The sequence below is a fragment of the Sarcophilus harrisii genome, chromosome 6, assembly GCF_902635505.1.
Source record: "Sarcophilus harrisii chromosome 6, mSarHar1.11, whole genome shotgun sequence".
Taxonomy (NCBI): Eukaryota; Metazoa; Chordata; class Mammalia; order Dasyuromorphia; family Dasyuridae; genus Sarcophilus; species Sarcophilus harrisii.
Genome location: NC_045431.1, coordinates 153,107,159 through 153,134,689, shown reverse-complemented (window position 1 = coordinate 153,134,689; position 27,531 = coordinate 153,107,159). Strand labels below are relative to the sequence as shown.

Here is a 27,531-nt window from a genome sequence, read left to right as displayed (position 1 = left end):
AATCACACTTTAACATAAAGAATATGTTTGCCTTTATATTTAGGATTTTCCTGTACTGCTAGTTTTCTAAAAATCTAAAAGTATCAAGTGTAGTTTTCATTTGACCTGTTGGAAATGTAAAGATCAAATATTGCTAGAGGAAATACCAGACCTATGTTCCCAGTGTCATCCTGTACCTCACAAAAACAATATTATAATTTGTTATTAGAAGGTAATATATAAAGCAATAATTTTATTGAAATTGAATTTCTCTTGTTAGAGAAATAAGTGAAATTCCTTTGGACCCTAAATTGTTTTATTGTCAGATCACAGAATATTAATTAGTTAGTTATTTAGTTGTAACCAGCAAATGTTTTTTTTAAAAATTAATGTGAATTCATAGAGTATAGGACATAAATACCTAGGTAATGCAGTGGATAGAATGCTAGGCCTGGAATCATCAAGACTCATCTTACTGAGTTCAAATCTGGCCACACTTTCTAGCTTACTGGCCTAGACAAGTCTTAAGTGACTTGCCTCAGTGTTCTCATCTGTAAAATGAGCTGGAGAAGAAAATGACAAACCACATTAGCATCTTTGTCAAGAAAGCCCAAAATGGAGTCACAGAGAGTTGGATATGACTGACGAAAGACCAACAACAAAGGATATGGACTTGAAAAGAAGTTGAGGATCGCCAAGTCCAATCTTCTCATTTATTAATTTAATGATTTAAGAACCACTTGGTGTAAAGACTGGTTTTCCCAGTTTCTGTTTATCTTCTAATTTTGCCTGTATTGATTATGCTTGTATAAGTTTTCTTTAATTTTACATAATTAAAATTGTGCATTTTATTTGGGTGGAAGTTACAAAAATATGCATTTTTGAAGTTTGTTTCTGTCTCCATTATATCCTCTTTCATTCTAGAGTGTAAATACCCTCTTTTTTTTTTCATTTTTCTCTTTCTTTCCTTCTTTCTTTTTAAAGCAATTGAAGTTAAGCAGCTTACCCAGAGTCACACAGCTAGAAAGTGTTAAGTGTCCAAGGGTGGATTTGAACTCAGGTCCTTCTCACTTCAGGACCAGTGCTCTATGCACTGTGCCATCTAGCTGCCCCTATCCAATATCTCTTGATCTATTCCCCTCCCTATCCATTGATCTTAATGGCAATTTCTTCCTTATTACTTTATTATATATACATATTTGTATGTGTGTATGTATATATGTACACATATATGTACATATTTCATATATGTTTTCATACATATGTATACATTTAATATATGTGTATACACAGTGTTTTGGTGTACTCTTGTCTCTACAAAAGATAGAAAGGTAGGTAGGTAGATAGACATACAGGTCTATATTTGATTTCTTCTAGAATGCTTTCTAATTTCCTCCAGAAGTTTTTGCCTAATGATGTGTTCTTACCAAAAAAGTGAGATTTCTGAGTTTATCAAATACAGTACTACTCTATTCATTATATAGTTTGTGTATTTAATCTGTTCAATTTATAACCATTACACAGTCATGTTGATGATCATTGTTTTGTGGTTAATTTGAAATCTGGCCCTTTTTTTATTCCCTTTGAAATCTCCCTTATTTGCTAGATAACTTTTTCATCTTTCTTTACTGTGAAATTCATTTATATATATATATATATATATATATATATATATATATATATATATATTTTATCCATTAGATTGTAAACTCCTTGAGGACGAAAACTATTTTTTTTTATATTTGTGCCCCCACATCTTAGTACAGTGTTGCATTTAAATGTTTATTGACTCCTGAAATTGCTGGACTTCCTTTTCTCCCTTTGCCTTGTTTCCCCTAAACAAGTAATTTATTAAAGAAGTACTTTATTCTCACTGTGACTTCCATTCCCCTCCCCCTTCATTGCTGTGGACTATTTTCTAGGGATAATTCAGTTCAACAAGTACCTTCTTTTCCCCGGGAAATTTTTATCCCCTTGTTTTTTTCCTCCCTCCCCCCGCACTTTGTCCAATTTTAATTTGTGCCACCATCACAATCTGCCTTTTCTATTCCTAATCATGAAAGTCACTAATCTCAGCCAGGTCCTCTCTGTTTTTGCCATGTCACTGATTGACTGTCTCATAACAGAGCAACTGTGCTTGTACTTCACTATTCTCCCTCTCAATACATAACCTTCCCTGCTACTTTGCTGAGATTTGATGCACTTTAGATGATGCTTTAGAGGGTGCTGTACTATTACTGCTAAACCCAGTTATTCATGGCCTCTCTCCCAATAATAGAGTCTTACCTCTGAAGAAAACAGCTTTTTTTCCCAAAGCAAGCATATAGTGTTGGGAGTGAATATGTAAGAAGAATTTAGTATATTAAACATTGTCATTACTCTGGAGACTTGATCATATCCTGAAGTTGCTGATTTATGCAAAATAAAATTACAGATTGTATTTTTTTGGAAACCTCTATAAATGGTTCCTTTTTATATATTCTTAGGCTCTGCAAGGTATGGTTTATCTGTCAGATTTTTTGAGAAGGGAGGAATTTGTCACCAAACAAGATATAGAGAATATTATGAAATGCAAAATAATTAAATTAAATTAAAAATAATTTGTACAAGCAAAACCTATGCAGTCAAGATTAGGAGAACAGAAAGCTGGGAAACAATTTTTATAGTAAGTGTTTTTGATAAAGGCTTAATTTCTAAAATATATAGAGAACTGAGTCAAATTTATAAGAATATAAGTCATTCCCTAATTGATAAATGATTAAAGGATATGAACAAATTTTTGATGAAGAAATTAAAGTCATATATAGTCATATAAAATGCTCTAACTCACTATTGATCAAAAATGCAAATTAAAACATCTCTGGAGTACCACTTCACACCTATCAGATTGACCTAAGATGGACAGGAAAAGATACTGATGAATTTTGGAGGGGATGTGGGAAAACTGGAACAGTAGTACATTCTTGGTGGAATCTTGTACTGATCTGGACATTGTAGAGGGCAATTTGGAACTATTCCCAAAAGGCTATTAAACTATGCATACTTTTGATCTAGCAGTGCCACTACTGGGTCTGTATCCAAAAAAAATCATACAAGAGGGAAAAGGATCTACTTGTGCAAAAATGTTTGTAAGCAGCTTTTTTGGTAGTGGCAAGAAATTGGAAATTGAGTGGATGTCCAACAACTGGGGAATGACTGAATAAGTTATGTATAGAATTGTAATGGAATATTATTGTTCTATAAGAAATGGAGAGCATGCTGATATCAGAAAATCCTAGAAAGGCTTAAATGAACTGGTGCTGAGTGAAGAAAGCAGAACCAGGGGAACATGATGCATAGCCAACAGCAAGATTTTGTAATGATCAACTACAATAGACTTGCCTCTTCTCAACAGTACCCTGATCCAAGACAATTTCATCCATCTCCAGAAAGAATAATAAAATTGAATGTAGTTTAAAGCATACTATTTTTACCTTTCTCTTATTGTTTACTTTTTGTGATTTTTTCTGTTTTATTTTTATTTTCTTTCACAATATGACTAGTATGGAAATATATTTAAAAGTATTGTACACAAATAGTTTATATCAAATTGCTTGCTGTCTTGGGGAAGGGGGGCATAAGGAAAATGGGGAGGAAAAACGTTGGAACTTTGGAATTATAAGGCCTTGAAGATGGAGTGTGATGCTAGAACAGATGGATATTTTATTAGTATCTCACTTATTAAATGTGGAAAGAAAACAAAAGTACCTGATTTTCTAGATAGTGGAAGTGAAATTAAACATTCTTTTAAGTGTGTATTCAATAACTTTTTTAAAAAAATAACCAGTTCTTTTAAAAAAAATGCTTATAAAAAGCCAGCAAAGGACCTGCTTCCTTCAGCTCAGAGAAATTTGACTCATTCAAGACATAGTCACTCAGTAAAACATCTAATAAGAGACTACTATATGCCAAGCCCTGTGCTAAACTCTGGGGATACAAAAAAAAAATAAAGATAATTCCTACTCTCAAGAAGCAGCCTACCCTCCTCCTAATGGGGAAGACAACAGGCAAATAAGCATGAACCAGCAAGCCATTTACAGGATAAATTGGAAATAATCAACAGAATAAAAGCTCTGGAATTAAGAGGGGTGTTAGAAAGGCTTGCTGTAGAATAAAGCCAGGAAAGCAAATAAAGCAGAAATGAGGAGAGACAGCCACTAAAAATAGAATAACTTGTTTGAGAAACAGCAAAAAGAACAGTGTCACTGGATTGAAGTGGGGAGCAAAAGGAAGTACCAGGTAAAAAGATCAGAAAAGGTGTACAGAGGAACAGCACACCAATAGATTTTTATAATAGTTCAGACATAAAGTGATAAGCATAAAAGGGGACATATTTGAGAACTATCACACAAGTTTTAAAATCAGGAGGCTTTGGCAATATATTGGAAATAGAGGGTGAGAGTGAGGAGTCTGATGGTATTGCCAAGTAATAATAACAAGTAATAGGGAAGTGTGAAAGAACATTTGAGAGGAAAGAATGAATTTAGTTTTGGACATGTTAAGCTGTCTCGAGTTTTATCTCAATCGAGATGTCTGATAGATCATTGGAAGTGCAAGATTGAAGATCAAGAGGTAGGGCTTGATATATAGATTTGAGAAGTATCAGCATAAAATGAAATGAACAAAACTAGGAGAGATCATTGTATATATAGCAGCAACAAGATTATACAATGATCAATTCTGATGGACATGGTTCTTTTCAACAGCAAGATGATTGAGGCCAGTTCCAATGATCTTGTGATGAAAAGAGCCATCTATACCCAGAAAAAGGACTCTGGGAATTGAGAATGGATCACAACATAGCATTTTCATTCTTTTTGTTGTTTACTTGCATTTTGTTCTCTTGTTTTTCCCTTTTCGATATGATTTTTCTTGTGCAGCAAGATAATTGTATAAATATGCACACAAATATTAGATTTAACACATATTTTAACATGTTTAACATATATAGGGAAGGAGGTAAGAGGAAAGGGGGGAAATTTGAAACACAAGATTTTGCAAGGTTCAGTATAGAAAAATTATCAATGCATAGGTTTTAAAAATAAAAATCTTTAATTAAAAATAATAAATTAATAAAAATTTAAAAGGAGAAATATCAGCATTAAGATAATTAAATCCATTTGAGCTAATAAAAACACCAAGTAAAAAGTATAGAGGGAAAATAAGAGAATCCAAAACAGAGCCTCAGTGGATACCTGTATTACCAAGCATGACATGAATACAATTCCAGCAAAGGAAAATGAGGAGCTTTTGAATAGTAGAAGGAATACCATGAGAAATTATTGTCATAAAATTTAGACAGAACACACCCTAAAGAAGGTCACAGTTGATTTTCCAGTCCCTGTAGGCACACAATACTAAGAGCCAAACCAAATATCATTCTTAATTGTTTGCCCTGTTATCCATGCCTTAGTTCACTCTAATTTCTCAGGTCTGTGACATTGTCCTTTTCTAGTTTTCCATCTTGCTGTTTGAATATTCCGCAGTCGTCTTATTGAGATTGTTGTCTTTTTTTGTCTACTAAACATCATCCAGGCCTTCTTTTATAAATAAAGGAGGGTAGGGGCTTTCTTCTGGACACACCATACATATCTATGAATGTAATTGTTGAAGACCAAGAATGCAGACAAGGTGCTACAATGATGAGCTTCTGTGTCTAAAGTGTATGATGATCTCTACTGACAGTCTGCCTATTCCTTTGGAGGTTTTAAAAAACTGCATAATTTCAGTTTGAGATGTCAGGTCCCTGAGACGAAGTACCTGGTGAAGGGAAAGGAAGACAGAATTTTCTTCTCTCCCTTATCATTGATGGTGTCACTAGATAGACTGGACCAGGTGGTGGACAGCACATCCATCATGGAGTAGGAAGACATATATAGGACAGATAAATACAGAGAGGTAAAAGTGGCAGCTTCAGAAAGAGGTCCCTAATGGTATCTGGGGAGTGCCAGCCATGAACTCAAGGCAACGAGAGAATTTTGGGAAGTCTCTGAAAATACTCCCAAGTCTTAGAGTACCAGGAGCTATGCAATCTCTGCCCCACGTGTATCTTATATATGGCTTACTCTCAGTGCACTTAAAATTTTACCCTATTCTTTACTGTGTGTCTATGAGGAAAATCACATCCTCCTCACCTCTTGCCTGAAATATTGCAACAACTTCCTCTCTGCACACTGTCCCATATGCAGTTGTCAGAATAATATACTTAATTAATCAGATTTCCCCCCTAACTTAACAGGGTTCCTTGTTACAAGGAACAAAGCTTTCTGCCTTGCTCCAATCTCAGTTTCAATCTTTCCAGACTTAACTTTTCTGTCACTTCACTTGAACTGATTTATTGTACAAAATAATGTCTCCTAATGGTTCATTTTGCCAGAAGGTAAAATCATCCAGAGCACAAAGTATTATTGTTATCTCAAGTGCAGGACACTAGCCTACTTGCTGGGGTTTACCTCTGAGAAACAGGTGATTCTAAAATATTTTGACATTTCCCTCTTTGAACCACAGAGAGGGGTCTAAAAGAACCCCTACCCTTCCAGAATCCTGGCCAAAAAAGTAGAGGCAGATATAAGCTAAGATGCCACAAGTAGTCAGTTGGGCCAGGAAGAGATGTTGACCAGGGAGTTTAGCTCCTTGAGGGGGACCTATTGAGAAAGTGTGTCCTAAATATCACTGCTAGCCATTGTTTCCTTACGAGCAGAAAATCAAGGGGAAGTACAAGAATGTAAGGGGAGAGAATACCAACCCACACTTGAATTAGAGTCTTGGTAGTTGATCGTATTAACTGCACACCCATAACTTTGGCAACTGTGGAAGTAGTAGACAGACAGTAAGGGCTATTAAAAACAGTAATTGATTGATCAGATCAGTTTTCAGACAAAACATATGGGTTGCTTGAGCTGTACAATTGTGAGAAAACTATTAATTATGATGTTATATTATATATCATATTATATTATATTAATCTGTACAGAGAGATGATTCAGTTTCTCAGCCACACAGGGCTAGGTTTAAATAATGCAGCAAAGTTATTCACAGAATTCCCATATAAGATATAATTATATCAAGTATATATAGATCAAATTACTTAGAGGGCTTAAAATGTACTGGTTCTGAGAAGGGGGATTTACTTGTCACCAAGATAACCAAGAAAACTTGAAAATAAATAACTTGGAGCAAAAGAACAAAGCAATACAACAGTTATCAACCCCACATTTTGAGTCCCAGATGTTTCACGTATCTATCTGGTTCCTAAATAACTTTTTTTTTGACAATGTGCTTATTGTCAGGACAGCTTCTCTGGTTCCAAATCTAGAGCTTTGTACAACCATTTAAATTTGATTTTACAATTTTGAAACTTCAGAGAATTTCAATTTATATATCATTTGCTGTTTCTGTCCTTACCTAAATCCTGTACTTGATATAAAAATCTTTTAAAATGTTATGTGGCCAACTATAAAATGAAGTCTTTTGCTTTTTAAAAAATCATCACATTCTAAAAATAGGAAAATAATTTCCCTTTATGATGTACCATTATAGATATAATTTATGTATAAAATACAATAAATCTTTAATTGATAAATCCTTAATACAGTTTTGAGAATTTATTACCAAAACATAGTTGAGACCTGTATTTTCATGAAAGATAAATTTGTAAACCAATCATATACATATGTGTATAGTTCTTAAAGAAAACAGTCTATTCCTGTTTCTTTCTTAAAATTTACTATTCTATTTATTTAGAAAATTTTCACGTTAAATCTTTGTCTTTATTTAATCATGTCCCCATTAGGAAAATATTATCCCTCTATTATAATTTGACCACAAATGTAGGTTAAAATTATAAAATGTTCATACTTGAATCCTATCATAGCAACTCAGAGATATTCCACTATCAATCTATTATTTAATAGATTTAGTGTTTAAAAAAACTTCTTCATTATAGAAATTTTCTACAAAAGTAAAAAGACATAGCAATTACATTCCCAGAAATTTTACCTTAAATAGCAAATCTTCACTAGCCATAACATAACATAGGGCTTAAATATGTTTCCTGCTATTTCCCTAATATTAAATATTCAACAGTTTTCAAATACCCAGTTTTTATTACCTTCTTTTAAAAGACCAATTCATATGTAGCAAAATCCAGATTAAAAGTTTTTGTCCACCAGCATTTCTGGTTTACAGTAATCTCTCAAATTTTACAATTTATAGATTTAGAAATGCAATACAATTTAGAAATACTGTAATAAAGCAAACAATAAATTTCATTTCCAAATTGTCACATATTATCTTAGATATTTAAAAACCACTTTATAGTTTTCAGGTACAGAACAATTAAATTAAAGAAATAATATAGTGCCTATTATATGCCAGTCTCTGGTATATATAATTAAGCACTTTACAATCATCATGTCATTTTGATCTCACAATCATCCTGGGACATGGATACCATTATTTTTTTCTTTACAAATAGGAAAGTGGAGCAGAGATAAGATAGCTTGCCTATTAATACATATCTGTAACCAGAACAGAGAAGGGTAGGCTCATCAAGGGCAGAAGCTGGCTGGCTACCCTTGTACTGCCACATTAAGCACTGACAAGGGCATCTGGCCTCTTCCAGATGGGACTAAATCTTGGCAGATCCCTCTCAGCTGCCAGGACCTGCTATGGTTAGGCCCACTTTGAACTGACCAGGTTTTGTAGGGTGCCTTGGGGGACACTCCTGCTTAAGGGCTGGCTTGGCTGGTGGCAAGAGCTTCTCATTAATGGTAATTCCTAATGGCCTGGCAAAGCAAATGTGCATATGGTCTTATTCCTCCCTGCCCCCTGACAACTATAGTTGCTCCTGGGTGCTGGGACAGGATAAGCAGGATGTACTGCATCTGTGTGATTCCCCCAGGCCTGCCTAGAGTGGCAGGCTACTGAATGCCCACAGTCACAGAGGCACTGGGGCCACTTCTGAGAGTGGATAATTCCAGTTTCCCTACAATTCTCCAACATTTTTTTTTTCTTAATTTGACCTGAGATAAGAGTGCTTAATAGAAAGACAAGGGTTGTTTGGTCTTGTTATCAGTCCCCATAACTGAAATACACGATGACTCCTGGGAAGGCAAGAGGGCTTACTGAGTGCTCCCTCCTCTTGCTATCTCTTCCTAGAGCCTTATCATGCTGAATGATCAGTCTCATGGGGAGGGTCCCTCAGTATCTTCTGGGTTACCTTCCCTTTTTCATCATCTTTATTCTACATTGTTTTCCAGTGAGCAAGTTTCTTACAGTAAAAACAAACCCTTATCTTGTGTGTCTTGTGGATTAAAGAGATCATACTTTCCTTTCCTAATGGTACAGAAGAAATTAGGAGACTAGTTTCATCCTATTTCCACTTACTTTGGTCTCAAGGGAATACTCAGTGTCAAAATATTGCCCATCAGAGAGAGCACTCTGGGAGGTGTAAATTCGAATATCTCATACTAAACCCTGAAATCTCCCAAATGTGTGAACTCCAATGAGTATTTAAATACTTCTTGCTTATATGAGCTCTGTACAGGTATGAACACACAAGCATTGTTTCTATCAGTTGTACTTAGCACCTTGTTTCAAGTTCTGCCCATAACATTTCATAGGATCAAATCAATCATACTGAACCATGCTAAATTAGATAATTATTGTCTCTATCAATCAACTCTAATGACTTTAACACTTTGTAAAGATTCCAACTCATCAGAAATAGCCGATTTGTTTAGAGATGGGGGAGGGTGTATGTGAAAATTAATAATAAAATGGAATAAAAGCTAAAAAGTCAGAGAAAAATTAACATTGCTATAAGGTACAAAAAGGTTACCTTTTTTTTTCCTCTTCATTCTCTTCATTTCTGAGATCACTACCAAAGCCCTAGAACAATAAAACTATCAGTCTTTCTAATTACCTTTAAAAACATTTTTTTTAACTTATATAAGATTTAATCCTTATTTTTTTCTTAAAACTTGTTCCACATGTTGGTACTCCAAAATTTATTAGGATATTTCAGAAGGGAGTGAGTCCTGGAATTACCCCAAAGTTTCAGGAGTTCTTTCCTACAATCTTAAAATAATTAATTTTTGAACTCCTTAGCAATTAATCTCCAAACCTTCAGAATCTGCTAAGATGTTTCTGGTGGTTCTACAAATTTTATTATCTGAGTTTGTTTTTTTAATCACAACTTGGCAAATGTTGGAAAAATGTAGGGAAAAAAGTGTCTTTTAGGATTTTTTTTTCTTATAATCTAATCTCCTATGGATAAACTAAAGTGGAACTAGTTCTGCTTACAGGGCCAATTGTTTCAGTTACGAAAATTAGTCTTTTCCAGTATTCTAAACTCAGGCTTAGAAGGTTTTTTTCTGTCTGGCTGCATTTTAAATCTTTTGAAGTTACAGAATCTAGCTCACAACACACACACAACACAGGCATTCTATATTTTATAAAGACACAGGCACAGATATAATGACAAGATAATGCAAATGACCAGGTGTGCAAATTTAATTTTATCCAGTTGACTTGGTACATACAGTTGATTAGGGGAAGTATATAATGTTAAGGAATGCAGGGGAAAAAAGCACATAGCAAATTATAGATTTATAAATTATAGAGATGGGCAGAGAGCAGAGGTTTGGGGGGGGGGGGGTGTCGGGGTATGGGCCCTGGACTTTTCCTTAAAAAGAAAGGCAAACTAATCAAGAGTGAGCTCAGAGGAATAGAGTAGGAAAGAATGGTGAACTCAACAGCTGAAAGGGGGGAGAAGAGTTCAGAATCTGGAGATATCTCTGGTGGTTATATAGTCCAACCCCACTAGAATTCCATTTGGCCCTGTTCCATATCAAATTCCACTTCTGACAGCATATCAACCAGACTAATCAAACAAAGAGACAGGAGAATCAGGGAACAAACATAATTCAGAGTGAGGGAAGCACTTGCAAGTGGATGTCTTCCTCTCCTGAGGAGGACAACTTACCATGCTGGAGCAAAGACAATGCTTTATATACATAAAAGTGGTTGAACCATGATATAATCATGTAGCACTTTCTCAGGTGTGGACAGTGTAAGCGTTCCTGGGGTCTGTGGAAACAGTCTAAGTTGATTGTCTCACAGTGGGGTACCGAACCAGAGTTAGTATGGTGGGAACAGGACTGCAGTACCTGGTTCAGTTCATTTGGCAGCTACAAAAACAAGGGTTGTGAGCATGTGGAGATGTGATGGATCACCTGCTTCTGGTTCTCAAATCCCTGGGAAATCGGAGAAGCTCCCTTAGTGAATATCTGCTGCTGGTCAAAGCAATACATTTTGCCAGAGGGTGAGGTCATCCAAAGCACAAAGGATTGTTGTTATGCTGTGGCTCAGGGCACAGTCAGAAGGGCCTTAGCTGTGGGAAACAGGGTGTCTCCAAGATATTTTGACACCAGCAGAATTTGAACATATTGAAGAAAGAGACTTTTTTTTTTCATAACTAGGCTAACTAAACATTTATCAAATTAAATTGAACATGGAAAAGAATGAAAAAGCACATTGCAGTTGTTGCAGAGTGCATGTCAAGTAGGAATAGCCATGTTGTTTCATCACAGATCTATCACAGTTCATAACTGAGAGGGGGAAAAAACACATTTAGCAATTGTTCAAATAGAATATGACATTATTTTTATTGATTTATTTTTTCCACTTTTATGTTATTTTCCAGTCTATAATCTTCATTCGTGATCGAAATGCACACGGTCAGGAGCTGTCTGGTTATATTGACTACGCACACAGGCTTAAGATGGAAGATTTCGAAGTCTACTTCACTGGGAAAAGAAAACTGCTTCCAAGGCCCACTGATTTGAGGTAAGTTATATGTGATTTCTTATAAAATTTTTCACCCCAACCAATCAGATTATATTATCTGTTAGAGAAAGGAAGAGATTCCTATTTTGTTTTAAGTGGAAAAATACTTACTATTTTTTTTTACGTTATTTTTCATATGGAGAGAGAAAAATTTGGACCTTAAAATCTTATTTAAAAATGAATGTTGAAAACTGTTTTTTACATGTAAATTGAAAAAAATGCTTACAAAAAACCCCACACAAACTAATTATCTCCTTCTTTTGGGGAAGTCTTTTTCCAAAAATATCAAAATGTCATTTGGGCTTGAAATGTTGAAATTCCTAATAAATACCAAAAAGAATTATAAAAAATAAAAGTTTGATATTAACTTCCAAGATCATATTTACTCAATGAAGTCGATAACTATAAATAATTCGGCCTGTGACAGGCTTCACTCATCTTGTGTCAAAAAGAATGCTGTGGATGGATATATTAAGAGATTCACTGGATTTCTGAAGTTAAATATGATTGAGAAGGATGCATTTAAATTAGTTACCTTATATGCAATACCAATCATAATGTATACTTTCAGAACAGTAAAATAAACCTACAAATTTAGAAAATACTCTTGGAAAAAACCCATAGAACTTTGATGAAGTAAAAGGCCCATCATTCCTAAGACACTTAAAGAAAGATTAACATTAGCTGTTACAAGAAATAGGCACAGTAGTTCTTGGAACAAATGATAAGCAGGTTAATAAAAGCTATTGAAATACATTTGTAACAAATAGACAACACATCACTCAATCAGGTAGTAAGTGTTTATGGAACTCTATATTAGATGTTATGCTAAGAACCAAGGACTTTTTTTTAAAGTTAATAGTCCCTGTTCTCAATGGAGAGAACATGTAAACATTTATGTATAAATAAGATATAGATAGGATAAACTGAAAGTAGTGGGAAGGCATTAGTATTGAGCTGGATCATATTATTGGATATTACAGAAGTTGTGAATTTTTTTACCCGAGACTTGAAGGAAGCTAGTGAATCCAGGAGGCAGAAGCGAGAAAAAAGAAAATTACAGGCATGGGAACAGCCAGTGAAATTTTTCTGTGGGATATTTACCAATCATTTTGCAAGAATCATAGACAAAAAACCCTGGATTTAAAATTTCCTATTTTGTCTTAAATCTGGCCCTTCATTACTTTTCCAAAAGGGTCAGGAAATGTAAGAGAAAACTAACAATAAATGAAACATTATAATCAAGATGACCAAAAAATATGAAACAGGCCAAGCATCTTAATGTTCAATTATATAGCAGTTATCTTGGTTCATTGTATCTTGAATTTAGCCGCCGTCTTCATGAAATCATCTGCTTCTGGAAAATATTGTTCAATGTAATTCTGAATCAAAAAATTCTGTCCTAGACCACTGTCTACAAATTGTTTCATTTGGTTAGCTTACACTCAAATGGGCCATTTTATCTTTTTAGGATTGTTTATTCCTTTCAGATCTATTTACTAGCTGCTTGTTGTGATAAATAAAGTGATAAGACTTTGTATAATTTAACAGTGTCTGATAAAATCTAATGGTATCAACCTTCAAATAATTACTTTATATGATGAAAGTCTTATGATGTTAAACTAAAATCATCAGGGATTTAGAGAACAAAACAAAAAATCAAACCAAAATATTCTTCTGAAAAGTGTTAAGAATTCTATTTTTACATACTTCCTGTTCATTCTTGCTTGCTCTGTTGGTGATAATGGAGAGTTCATTTTTGCATTAGCCCACAGTATTTCAACAAAGTACTGATATGATGATTACTTTGTGGATGTATTTGTTCATTGAATCAGTAATTGCAGAGCTGTTTTTATAGAAATTGAACTTGATGATGCAGATTATGAAAAGAAATGATAGAAACCATGAATACATCACTTCCAGGTTCCTGGCAGCTAATATTACACATCAAAAGTATGCTGCGTTTCATGGACTCTTTTTGACATTGACATTTAAATGTCAAATCCCCGTGGTACAAATATAGACTTCCCTCAAAGTATCTTGGAGACCAAATAAGGACCTTTGAAGTGAATCATTATCACAGACCAACTATATAGCCTGTAATCTCCAGCATCTCAAATCTTAACAACTGAAGAATTATGTGTGTTTAATACTGCCATCCCAAGTATACTTACCCTCCAAGCATGGGATGAACAGCTTCATATAATATATAGAGAGAGATCTAGCCAAGAAACTCTATGTCCTATGGGAAGTAGATGAGGTATCCATCATCTTAGCACCATCAGCTACTGGAGTTGTCCTGATGATGATTTCAGCAAGCCCTCCCAAAATGAGCTATCATGCCACTCGTTTTATTTATTTACAGATTATTTTGCCTACTAATACTATTGCATTCTATGGATTTTTGTCCACAGAACATTAGATATAAAAGAACAATAGGAGAGCATCTTGACTCATATTGCTTTGAATCAAAATTTCATTGACAAAGGATAAAACAGTTTTAATACTGATCCATAAAAAGTTCCTTATCATCCTAAAAATATTATGATAGACTTAAAATTCCTTTTTTACTATGCCAATAATACTGTTGTTTTGGTTCAGAAACCTTATGTCTTAATAGTTCAAAAGTTTCTACTCCTAAGGAAAAGTCTTATCTTAAATCAAAGCTACATAATAATTAATAAATTTTTGAATTTAATTTTAGCCTGTTTTTCATAGATTTTTACTGATGTCTCTTGTTTGCACATTCATTAGATTTGCCCTGATATCCTTTTCCACTCTTCTTCCAAAGAATCAGCCCTTATATCAAAGTATTTTTAAATAAAAAGAATGAAAGAAAAATATTAGCAAATCAGCTATCTCTACAAATCTAACATTATATTGAATGCTCCACACACTTTTTGGCTGATATGATAGAGGACCTCTCACCTCAGCAAAGAATCAAGCTAAATTTCTTCTCATCTATATTCTTTGGGTCATATACATATATGTATATGTATTTAATATTTTTCCCCAATTACATATAAAACAACTTTATATATTTGTTTTTAAAACTTTGAGTTCCAGATTCTACCCCTTTCTTCCCTCACCACCCTTTAAGAAGATACATGTGAAGTTATGTAAAACATTTCCATAAAAATTATGTTGCAAAAGAAAACATAAATTTCTTCCCCTCTCCCTCTCAAAAAAAAAAAAAACAAAACCTCAAAATAAAGACAATCCATCCTTTTTCTGGGTATGGATAGCGTTTTTCATCATAAGTGCTTCAGAATAGACTTGGATCATTTATTGCTGAGAACAGCAAAATCATGCACAGCTGATTATCCCACAATATAGTTATTACTTTGTGCGCAGTATATATTTCAATTTGCTTGAATTCATGGAGAACTTTCCAGGTTTTTCTGAGAGCATCCTGCTTATCATTTCCCATAAAACAATAATATTCCATCATAATTACATATCACAATTTATTTCAGCCATTCCTCAATTGATGGACATCCCCTCAATTTCCAGTTCTTTGCCCTGAGAATTGCTACAAGTATTTTGCTCATATAGGTCCTTTTCCTTTTTAAAAAAAATTTCTTTGGGGAATTCATGCTTAGTAATGGTATTATTGTTGGGTTAAATAATTTTATAACCCTTTTGACAATGTTCATATATTTTGATCATTTATCAGTTGGGAAATGGTTTCTTTTTTTGGGGGGAGGGGTAAATTTGACCCAGTTCTCTATACATTTGAAAAATGAATTTCCCCCTTGTTTATTCTATTTTCTCTCCTTTCACCCTGATCTCCTTAAAAATGTTTTTTTCTACTGACCACCCACTTCCCCAGTATTCCTTCTCTTCTATCACTTTCCCTTATTCCTATGTGTCCTCTCATTTTCCTTCAGGGTAAGATAGATTTCTATACTCATATTTTGAGTATGTATGTTTTATTTCCTTTTTGAGTTAATTCTGATGAAAGTAAGGTTCACTCCCTCTCTCCTTTTCCTCTTCTCTCTCCACTGTAAAAGTTTTTCTTGCCTGTTTTGTGACAGATATGGCATTCTACCTCTCCCATTCTCCCCAGTATATTCCTCTCTCACCCCTTAATTTTTTATTAATTATTAATATATTTTTAAATATTATTCCTTCATACTAAACTCACAAATATACTCATTCTAACTGCCATAAAAAATGAGAAACTCTTTACAAATATCACCCTCCAATGTAGGAATGTAAACAAATACACCTTAAGTCCCTTATGATATTCCTTTCCTGATTAAGCCCTTATGTTTCTCCTGAGACCTATATCTGAAAGCTTCTATTCAGCTCTGGTCCTTTCATCACTTGTGGGTTCTGATGCTCTAAAATTTGTTAGAGTCACTATTGGGAAGAGAGCTTGGCAAGTCACTATTTATTCCACAATACTGGCTTCGCCTTCTCTGAATTTAATTTTTAGGTTATAAATTATACTAATTTTTAGATATTTCCATATTAATCATGTTGCGAAAGAAAAATCAGAACCAAAGGGAAAAACCATGAGAAAAAAAAAAACAGAAGAAAAGGAGAACATACTATACTTTGATCTTCATTCAATCTCCATAGTTCTCTTTCTAAGATATAGATAACACTTTCCATTCAAAGTTTATTGGGATTATCTTGTATCACTGAATACTGGGAAGAACCAAGTCCATTACACTTGATCATCATACAATCTTCTTGTTGGTGTTTAAAGTATAGAGTTTTCCTATTATATTTGCTTCTCTCAGCATCAGGTCATATAAATCAGTTCATTTAAAATCAACCTGTGCATTCTTTTTTATAGAATAATAATATTCCATTACATTCAAATACTACAGTGCCACCACAAAAAGAGCTGCTATATACATTTTTTATTAAAGCTTTTTATTTTTCAAAACATATACATGGACAATTCTTCAGCATTAGCCTATTGCAAAATCCTGTGTTCCAATTTCCCCCCTTCCTCCATGCCTTACCCTAGATGGCAAGTAGTCTAATATATGTTAAACATGGCAGAAATTTGCATATTTCTTTGTAAGCTTACAAAGTTATACAATTATCATGCCGCACAAGAAAAAAAGGGAAACAAAATAAAATGCTAACAAACAACAACAAAAAAAGTGAAAATACTATGTTGTGAACCACACTCAATTCCCACAATCCTCTCTCAGGGTATAGATGGCTCTCTTCATCACTGAACAAGTGGAACTGGTTTTAATCATCTCATTGTTGAAGAGAGCCACATCCATCAGAAATGATCATTGTATAATCTTGTTGTTGCCATGTATAATGACCTCCTGGTTCTACTAATTAGCATCAATTCATGTAAGTCTCTCCAGGCCTCTCTCAAATCATCCTGTTGGTCATTTCTTACAGAACAATAATATTCCATAACATTCATATACCATAATTTATTCAACCATTCTCCAACTGATGGTCATCCATTCAGTTTCCAGTTTGGGCTGCCACAAACATTTTTTGCACATGTGGATCCCTGTCCTTCCTTTAAGATCTCTTTGGGATATAAGCCCAGTAGAAACACTGTTGGATCAAAGGGTATGCTACATACATTTTTGCACACATCAATCTTTTTTTTTCCTGTTATATAGTTTTTTTGGGATTCAGACTCATTTGTGAGATGGCTGAATGAAATAGCTCTTTGGAAAGTTCCAAATTGCTCTCCAGAATGATTGGATCATTTCACAACTCCATCAACAATGAATTAGTGTGCTAATTTTCCCACTTCTCCTCCAATATTTGTCATTATCTTTTACTGTCATCTTAGCCATTCTGAAAGATATGAAGTAGTACCTCAGAGATGTTTTAATTTGCATTTCTGTAATCAATAGTGATTTAAAACATTTTTCATATGATTATAGATAAAATTAAATTCTTCATCTGAAAATTATCTGTTCATATTCTTTGACCATTTATCAATTGGGGAATGACTTGTATTCTTAATAAATTTGATTCAGTTCTCTATATATTTCAGAAATGGGCCTTTATCAGAAACATTGGTTATAAAATTTTTTTCCCCAGCTTTCTACTTCCATTCTAATCTTGGCTATATTGGTTATGATTGTGCAAAACCTTTTTAATTCAGTACAATCAAAATTATCCATTTTGAATTTCATAATGTTCTCTACTTTTACTTTGGCCTTAAATTATTCCCTTCTCCAAAGATCTGATAGATAAAACAATCCCCTACTCTCCTAAATTGCTTATAGAATCCTCCTTTTTGCCTAACTCATGTATACATTTTGACTTTATTTTGGTATGGGTTGTTAAAGAATGTAGATCTATGCTAAATTTCTGCCATACTAGTTTTGTTAAAACTTTTTTGTCAAATAATGACTCCTTATCCCAAAAGCTAGTCTCTTTGGGTCTCTCAAACAATACATTACTGTAGTCATTGAATATTTTATCTCGTGTATCTAACTAACTTCACCAATCTAACCACTTTATTTCTTATCCAGTAGCAGATGGTTTTGATAATTGATGCTTTATAAGTTTTAGGTCTGGTACTGCCAGGCCACTTTGCATTTTTTCATAATGAATTTATTTTTTAAGAGATTAGTACTTAGCAAAAGCCTGCACATAACACCGAATGACATTCAAAAAAAAAAAAAACTAAGCCAAATATTCATCAACTTAAGACTGACTTACCAATCTGTAAAGAATCCTTCTTATAATGAAGTAAATATTTCCCTACATAATCAAAAATGAGAAAATCCTACCATTTAGTTGAGTTTTTATAACAGAAGTTTGTCAGAAAATTAAGTCTTTGGTGATACAAATATGGACCTTGCTCCTTGAAAGCAGGAGCCTTTTTTCTTCTTTCCTTTTGTCTTTGTCTTCATATTTCACTGAAAAAGTTAAGACTATTCACCAAGAACTCCCTTTTTATACCCTCCTTTTCATCTCATTGGTTGACTTATACCATTGCTTCCTCCTTCACCACATATCACATGAAAAGGTAAGAAGGCAAGAAGAAATACCATTAATTAAGTTCATATACATGCCACTCATGGGCCTCTTCCCCAGCTTCAAGTAATCCCACTGTTGTTTCTTCTTTCATCCCTATTCTCTGATTTTTAGTCTCTACCTTCTTGCCTACATGCACAGTGAAAGTGTTCTATTATTATCTCATACCTCTCTTCTTGCCTTATTTTCTTCTAGCTTCTGACCTCATAACTGAACTGAAATTTCTCCCTCCAAAGTCACTAATATGCCTATTTCCCAGCCTTCATCCTCATAGATTTGTCATCAGCCTTGGTCACTGTCAAATCACTCTCTCTCCCTGGATCCTTTCTTCTCTCTACTCTCTCTCTCCTACCTGCATGACTACCTTTTTTTCAGTCTTCTTTGTTAGATCTTTATCCATCCTTCCTAATATTTACCGAGGCACTTTCTCTCTCTCTCTCTCTCTCTCTCTCTCTCTCTCTCTCTCTCTCCTTCCCTCCCTCCCTCCCTCTCTTTTACTTGATCTCATTAGCTCCAATAGGTTCTATTAACTATTTTTATGTCTATGTATCTAGCTCTGTTCTCACTTTTAACCTTCACACTCATATCTCCAACTGCTTATTGGACAATGCAAATTAAAAACATCTTAAAATTCACCATGCCCAAACCCAAACTCATTATCTTTCTTCCCAAAACCACCTTGCATTCTTATCTTTCCCATTATTTCTATAATTATTATCACCACCTTCTCAGTCACTCGGGCTTTCAAGTTAAATATCATTCTCAACTCCATACTTCCTCACATCCTCCATATCCAATCTATTGTTTAATCCTTCTCTCCTTTGATACTTCCACCACCCTGGTGTAGCTCATACTACCTCAAATAGAATGATTACAATAATGTGCTGATTATCTCAAGTCTCTCCTGATTCCAAGCTATCTTCAGCTCAGCTGCCAAAGCTTCCCTAAAGCACAGCCTGCCATGGCACCCTCCTATTCAGCAAACTTAATTGGCTCCCCTTCACCTTCAGGTGACAAATATAAAATCCTCTGTCCATTTTGCTTCTAGACATCTTAGACTTACCTTTCCCTGACATCTTCAGAAGTCTGTGATCCAGCAGGACTGGCCTCTTTGCTATTATTCACACTTGACATTCCATCGTCAGCTTTTTCTGGTTATGCCCTTTATTAGGAATGTTTTCCTTTCATCATCTCTAGCTCCCAACTTCCTTCAAATCCCAGTTTAAAAAACCCACCTACTCAAGGAGTTTTTCCTGATCCACATTAGTGTTAGTTTTTTTGTGTATGTATGTGTGTGTGTGTGTGTGTGTGTGTGTGAAGAGACAGACAGACACACACACATACACACACACAGAGCTCTTTTTTTTTTATTATCTCTATTTTATTCAGTTTCTATCCTTTGTGCATAATTGTTTGCCTGTCAATCTCCTGAATTAGCCTATGAACTCCTTGAGAAAAGGAATTACTATTGCTTTTCTTTGTATGCTTAGTGCTTAGCATGTTTCCTAAAACATAACAGGGACTTAACAAACACTAATTTACTGACTGTTGTTGATTATTAAGCACTCACTATGTGTACAAAGCACTACTAAGCACGAGGGATACAAATAGAAAAGTAAAATCTGCTAAGATAACACAATTAGAAGGCTTAAACTACATGTAAAATGGAAAGATCCCATAGTCCTTAGGTTATAGCAAGCAAAGCAGTTACCTCTTATTTACTATCATTTCTATTGATAAAATCATGCCAGTTTTAATGCCTACGACTTTGACAGTGAGGAACTTCTACAAAGATTCTGCTCTAGAAGCATTGCTACTCCCAAGACTTTTGAAAAGTTCAAGAACTTATATGAAAGTGGTCATGGTAGTGTTAGTAGTTTGATTTGCCTGCCATTTGATAACTTTGTACGTCTTTCTCAAGGATCCTTGCCTTAGGGCTTTTCTGCCATGTTGGTGGCAGTCATCCATTTATTAATGTGACTGGCTTCCTGAAATGATGGCTTTGGAAACTCATATGAAAGTAGTACTAGTGATTTGAAAAGTTCCAGTCTTTTAAGCTTACCTATCTGTGGGTTGTTGTGCACCAGTTGGTATAGCATTAGCCAAAAAAAAAAAAAAAAAAAAACACCATTCTCCCTAGTGATTAACTCGAGATGAAGGTCCTGACTTAGGAAACCAAAGACCTAGTCACTTACATTCATTCTTTGATCTTTGCCAAGCAAATAACTAATTTTTTTTTACAATTCTTTGATATAAAATGCAACGTGATATGGTAGGAGATGTGTTAGATTTGAAGTCAGATCCAAATCTTTATATCTTTATTGTTTTATTTATTCTGTGACTTTGAGCAACTCATCTCTCTAGTCCTCCTCATTCATCTCCACTTATGTAAAATAAGGAGGTTGGATGAATTTTATTAAAAGTGCCTTCTAAATCTAACACTTATGAAGTATCAATATAACAATTGATGTATCTGGATAGATGGTTGTAGATGTAGTTAGAAAGGACCTTAGAAGTCACCTTCTCATTTTATAGTTGAAGAACTGAAGTCAAGGTTAAGTACTTTGCCCAGTCATATAGCTGGTAGTATCCAAGCCTCCAAGACAAATGTCCCTATTCAACATTACCTCTGTGGATTTGGAAGGAAGGAGAATATCATGGATGAAAAATTATTCTCATATGAAAGATAGAGGATTTTGATGTAAAGAAAAATAAAATTGCTTTGCTTTTGGCCTTAGAAACCTTCTTTACATCAAGGAACCTTCAGATGATATAATTCTTTTATAATTTCATAATTTGAAAATTCTTAATTTGGTATTTTTAGCAGAAGTTACAACACTCCTGGTATTCATGGTTAAGACTGTGGTATTTCAGCCATCCTGTCCCCACCCTGACCACTTCCCTTCTATCATTGTATTTGGCAGAAAGTGTCCCTTTGTACTTAACTAAGCCTTCATTTCTGTCATCATGGGTAGAAATTATAGTGACCCACAGTCTTATGTGTGGAATAACTTTGGAAAAAACTAAAACTGGCTTTTAATTATGGCTTCAACCTAAAATTGCTTAAGGGAAGATTGGCCATGGCATGTTGAACCTCAGTTTGTTTCCCAAGATACTTTTAACATTTCTACATTGCCTAGAATGTATTGTTTCCATAATTTTAAAAATATCAATTTGGAACTCATTTTTCAATTTAAAAAAGGATTCATAAAATGAGATTTTATTTAAATTTTTTAAAAAGCATAATGGTTTTTCATGGTGCCAAAATGATTATTTTAGATAGAATTAGAAGGTTAGAATTAGGTAGTATTGGGAGAAATCTCCTAAACTGACTTCAAGAGAAAAGCCTGCACTGGGATAGAATTTCAATTTTAAAAAAAACTTTTTATCCCAATGTTCTCTAATGTTTTTAATAGGCATGGATGTTGGATTTTTGTCAAATGCTTTTTTGCATCAATTGAGATAACCCATGATTTCTCTTAGTTTGGTTATTGATAGAATCAATTATTCCTAGCCCTACATTCCTAGTATAAATCCTACTTGGTCATAGTGTATGATCCTGAATATAAGTTGCTAATATATTATTTGGTTTTGATATTGATTAGGAAAATTTGTCTATAATTTTCTTTTATCTGTTTTGACCTTCCTGGTTTAGGTATTAGTACCATAGCTGTGTTACAGAACGAATTTGGTAGGACTTCTTGTGGTGTTCTCTTTTTTAAAATATAATGGTTCTCTCTGGGAGCAGGTTTCTCAGGGAAGTTTTCTGGAGGCAGCCTTAGTTTCATTTAAAAGTAATAATCACTCCAAATGCAGCCAGGTGTTAAAAGTTCAGATCTTTTGTTGCTTCCTCCAAAATAGCCCAGTTAGTTTTCTTGGTACCTCTGAGAGTGGGCTTGTGGGCTTCCTCCCAGAGTCCTCCTTCTGAGTCTTGTTTCCTTGCCTTGGGGCTGGGCAGCTTTCTGGAGACCCTTTCAGACCAGCCTTGGTCTCAGGGGGAAGTGCAGAAGACCAGCCACCACAGTGGTGTGAGATGGGATGAATGAATCTGGTTCCGCCTCTAAGAGAGGGTTCTGGCTCTCAATCTCCCAGAGTGCTCTGTCTGTCCCAGAGTGCTCTTTGGCCCTAAGAGCTTCTTGCTTATATGAGCTCTCTAAAGGTGTGAACACAAGCATTGTTTCTATCAGTTCCACTTAGTACCTTGTTTTAAGTTCTGGCCCATAACATCTCCTTGTAAGATCAGATCAATCATACTGAACCATGCTAAATTAGATAATTATTGTCTCTATCAACTCTAATAAGTCAGCACTTTGTAAGGATTCCAACACCTTCGTCCCTTGTTTTTTCAAATGGTTTATATAGTATTGGAATTAATTGTTCTTTAAATTTTTGGTAGAATTCACTTGTAAATCCATCTGGTCCTGGTTCTTAGGGAGTTCATTAATGTCTTGTTCAATTTCTTTTTTTCTAAAATGGGACTATTTAATTATTTCTTCATCTGTTAACCTAGGAAATATATACTTTTGTAAGTTTTTATCCATTTCACTTAAATTATCAGTTTTATTGACATACAACTGTGCAAAATAGTTCGAAATTATTGCTTTAATTTCTTCATTGGTGGTAAGGTCACCCTTTTTCATTTTTGATACTGTTATTTTGATTTTTTCTTTTTTCTAATAAAATTAATCAAAAGTTTATCTATTTTATTGGTTTTTTCATAAAACCAACTCTGTTTTGTTAGTTCAATTGTTTTCTTACTTTCAATTTTATTAATCTCTCCTTTGATGTTCAGAATTTCTAATACGGTATTTAATTGGGGATTTTAAATTTGTTGATTTTCTAGCCTTTTTTTAGCCAAATTAATTGATCTTCTCTTTATTTTGTTCATGTAAGCATTTAGTGATATAAAATTTCCCCTAAGAACTGCGTTGATTATATCTCATAAGTTTTATGTTGTCTCATTATTGTCATACTCTTGGATGAAATTATCAATTGTTTCCATGGTTTGCTGTTTCACCCATTCATTCTTTAGGATTAGATTATTACTTGTAATTTTTATTGTATCATTATCTGAAAATTATGCATTTCCTATTTCTGCTTTTCTGCATTTGATTGCGAGACTTTTATGCCCTAATATATGTCAGTTTTTATGTAGTCTATCAAAGGGCTATAATACCTAACTTTTCTATTCATTTCCTTTTTCTTGTTTACTTTGTTGTTTTATTTATCTAATTCTGAGAAGGGATGGTTATTATAGTTTTAGTATCTGTTTTTTTCCTGTAACTGGCTTAACTTCTTTTCTAAGAATTTGGATGCTGTATCATTTGGTATATACAGTTAGTATTGAAAACACATCATTATCTATGGTATCCTTTAACAAGATGTAATTTCCTTCCTTATCTCTTTTAATTAAATTTCTTTTGATTTTTGTGTTAATCTGAGATCAGAATTGCTACCTTTTTTTTTTAACTTCAGCTGAAGTATATATTGCTCAGCCTTTTACCTTTATTCTGTATGTATGTATGTATTCTATGTGTATGTATATCTCAGCTTCAAATGTGTTTCTTATAATCACTTTATTGTAAGATTCTGGTTTCTGCTTCCATTTTATGGAACAGTTCATCTATTCACATTCACAATTCACTAATTCTGTATTTCCTGCCATCCTATTTTTCCCCAAGTTATACTTTTTTCTCTCCTTTCACCTTTTTCTTCCTTGCCTACTAGTATATTGCTTATAACAGCACCTCCAAAATCTGATGAAATTAAGACTCAAATAATCTGATGAAATTAAGACTCAAATAATGTTTGTTCTCCTCCCTTGTTTTGCTCAACTATAATAGATCTTTCGTGCCTATGCCTCTTCATGTGGCATAACTGATTTTATGATCCTCTTTCTTCTCCTTCTACTTCAATCCCCCTTTCCAACCCTAATTTTTTTTATATCATCACATTAAAATTCATTTAGAACTAACTGCCTTGACAAAGATAGAGTTCTCAAAAGTTATTCATGTTTTATTTCTCTGTAGGGATGTAAACATTTTAACTCTAAAAATATTTTTTCTTTCATTTACATTTTTATGTGTCTCTTGAATCTTATATTTGGAAATCAAATTTTCTGTTCTTTGGCCTTTTCATCAGAGATGATTGAAAGTCCCCTATTTCATTGAATGCCCATCTATTCCCCTGAAAGATAATACTTAGCTTTGCTGGACAGTTGGTTTTTGATTGTCATCCAAAGTCCTTTGCCTTTTGGAAGATCCAGAAGATCCAAGCCCCTCTGATCCTTTAATATGGAAGGTACTAGGTTTTAGGTAAATCCTGATGTGGGCTCCACTATACTTGAATTGTTTATTTCTGTATGCTTGAAGTAATTCTGCAATTTATAATTATATTTATAATGATAATTCTGAAATTTAGCTACAGTATTCCTTAGTTTTCACTTTAGATTTGGGAAGGATGTTTAGCCCTTCTTGAGAGCTAATAATGGTCATTCTAATCTGTTACTAGTACAGGGAGGAATGCTTTGTAACCAATGTTCTGGCTATACCAGTAGAATAAATTTTGCCTTTGTTAAAAAACTGAATCTACTAGCTGATAAAAAGGAAGCACAAGAATGGAGAAACTACTTGGACTAGGCCATTATTAACCAATCCTCTTTTATATTAAAAAAAAAAGGGAATTGATAACTTCAGTGAAGTAACAAGCTATACAAATCCACACAAAAATCATCAGCTTGTCTGTTCCAACAAAACTCAGCAGAGAGATAGAGAGGGAAAAAAAGAAATTTTTCATTGGGCTTGGAGTCAGAATAAATTTAAAAGTGGCCTCAGACTTTTTATCAGTCTGTTTCCTCCACTATGAAAATGCATATAATAATATAGTGCTGACCTCAAAAGATTGTTTCAAGGATCAAATGAGATATTTTTAAATTAATAAAATTGCTTAGCATGGGAAGTGCAGCTCCAAGACACATACAAATTATATAAATAAAATTTCAAAACACTTTATAGAAATAAAGACATTTGATAATAGAATGATTAATTCCTCATAGTTGAATTGGCGATATAATAAAAATGATAATACTATATAAACTAACTTAATCAGTGTCATAAAAATCACAGAAACTTATCTCAAGGATCCAAAAGTCAAGAATATCAAGTGGGAAGAAAGAGAGCTGCTTAAAAAACAAATAGAAAAGTCAATTGGTGACTGAGACTATGTAATTAAGAAACATAATATCATAGTGTTTGATACACTAACCAAAAAAAGAAAAGATGTCAAGAAACTAAAACTTGGTTATTCAACCAAAAACATGCATAAGAAATGGGGAAGCAATCTGGAAGAAGTTAGATTTAGACCAGCCCATACAATATGCCACAATTAGCTCCAAATGGATACATAAACCAAATATAAATGCCCATATTATGAACAAGATAGAAGATAATGGAAGGAGATAGACCTGGAACAAATGGATTGACAGCTGATCCTAATGTTTAAAGGGAAATGAATACCTAACAAAATCATTCTCAATTTTTGAGAGAGAAAACATATAGTCCCCTGATAAGCCATACCAGGAAAAGGGTAACATAAAGAAAAAGAGACTTTATATACAAATTTCATTGTAATGAGTGTCAGATGTTTTCAAACTGAAATTTTAAACTAAAATCTTATCAAAGAAATTTCATTAATAAAGTTTAAATACATTGTGGATTCTAATAGATTTGCACATATTCTAGGATTGCAAGGATAGTTAAACTTCACTACTAATCATATAAATCAACGTATTTAGTAAGTTAAGCAGCTAGGTGGCATAATGGATAGAGTGCCATTCTTAGTCAGGAAAACCTGAGTTCAAATACAGTCCTGCATACTAGCCATATGACCCTATGCAGGTCATTTAATTCTGCTTGCTTCAGTTTTCATATCTGTAAAATGAGCTGGAAAAGGAAATAGCAAACTACTCCAGTATCTTTGCCAAGAAAAATGACTCAAATGGAGTCACAAAGATTCAAACACAACTGAAATGACTGAACAACAAAATTGTGACAAGCACTAGGCAAAACTTTGGGTAAATGACAAAACAACAAAAACAATTATTTCAATGGATATAGAAGAAACTTTTGAAAAAAATATTGCAATCATTTTTCAAAAAATAAAAGTAAATAGAATAGAAATAGAAAGATACTGTTTATTGATTATATAAATGTATATGTATGTGTGTGCATATTTTTATATTTATATGTGTATGTATGTATAAAACCAAAATCTAATAAGTATTTGTTAGCTGTAGATTTTCTCAATAAGCATAGACAGAAATCCAGGGTAAATATGATTTCTACTCTATTTTGACATAGTTCTAAAAATGCTAACTATAGTAATAAGCTTTAAATGAGAAATCATGTATAAACACTGAGGAAATATATAAAATATTCCTTTACAAATGACATGTTGATTTACTCAGACTATCTCAGAGTCAGCAAGGATATTCATTAAGATGATTAATCACTTCAATAAAATAGTAGAGTACAATATAAAAACAAAAATCCTTAGCATTTCTAGGCAGTACTAACAAAAACTAGGTAAGATAAATTCAAATCATGATTTCAAAATTAGTTTATCAAGACATCCTCAAACCTTATACACATGCAATATAAGGTACTCTTTTCAGAAATA

The 27,531-nt window shown here is 33.7% G+C and overlaps 1 protein-coding gene across 2 annotated transcripts in view; it reads left to right on the top strand.

Moving 5' to 3' along the window:
- CFAP299 (cilia and flagella associated protein 299) overlaps positions 1 to 27,531 on the top strand; it is a 466,055-nt gene that overhangs the window by 379,794 nt on the left and 58,730 nt on the right. For both annotated transcript variants that reach the window (XM_012552044.3, XM_031944215.1), the window contains one exon: positions 11,726 to 11,868. In XM_012552044.3, the coding sequence (XP_012407498.2) occupies positions 11,726 to 11,868 (143 nt within the window). The remainder of the gene's footprint in view (positions 1 to 11,725; positions 11,869 to 27,531) is intronic.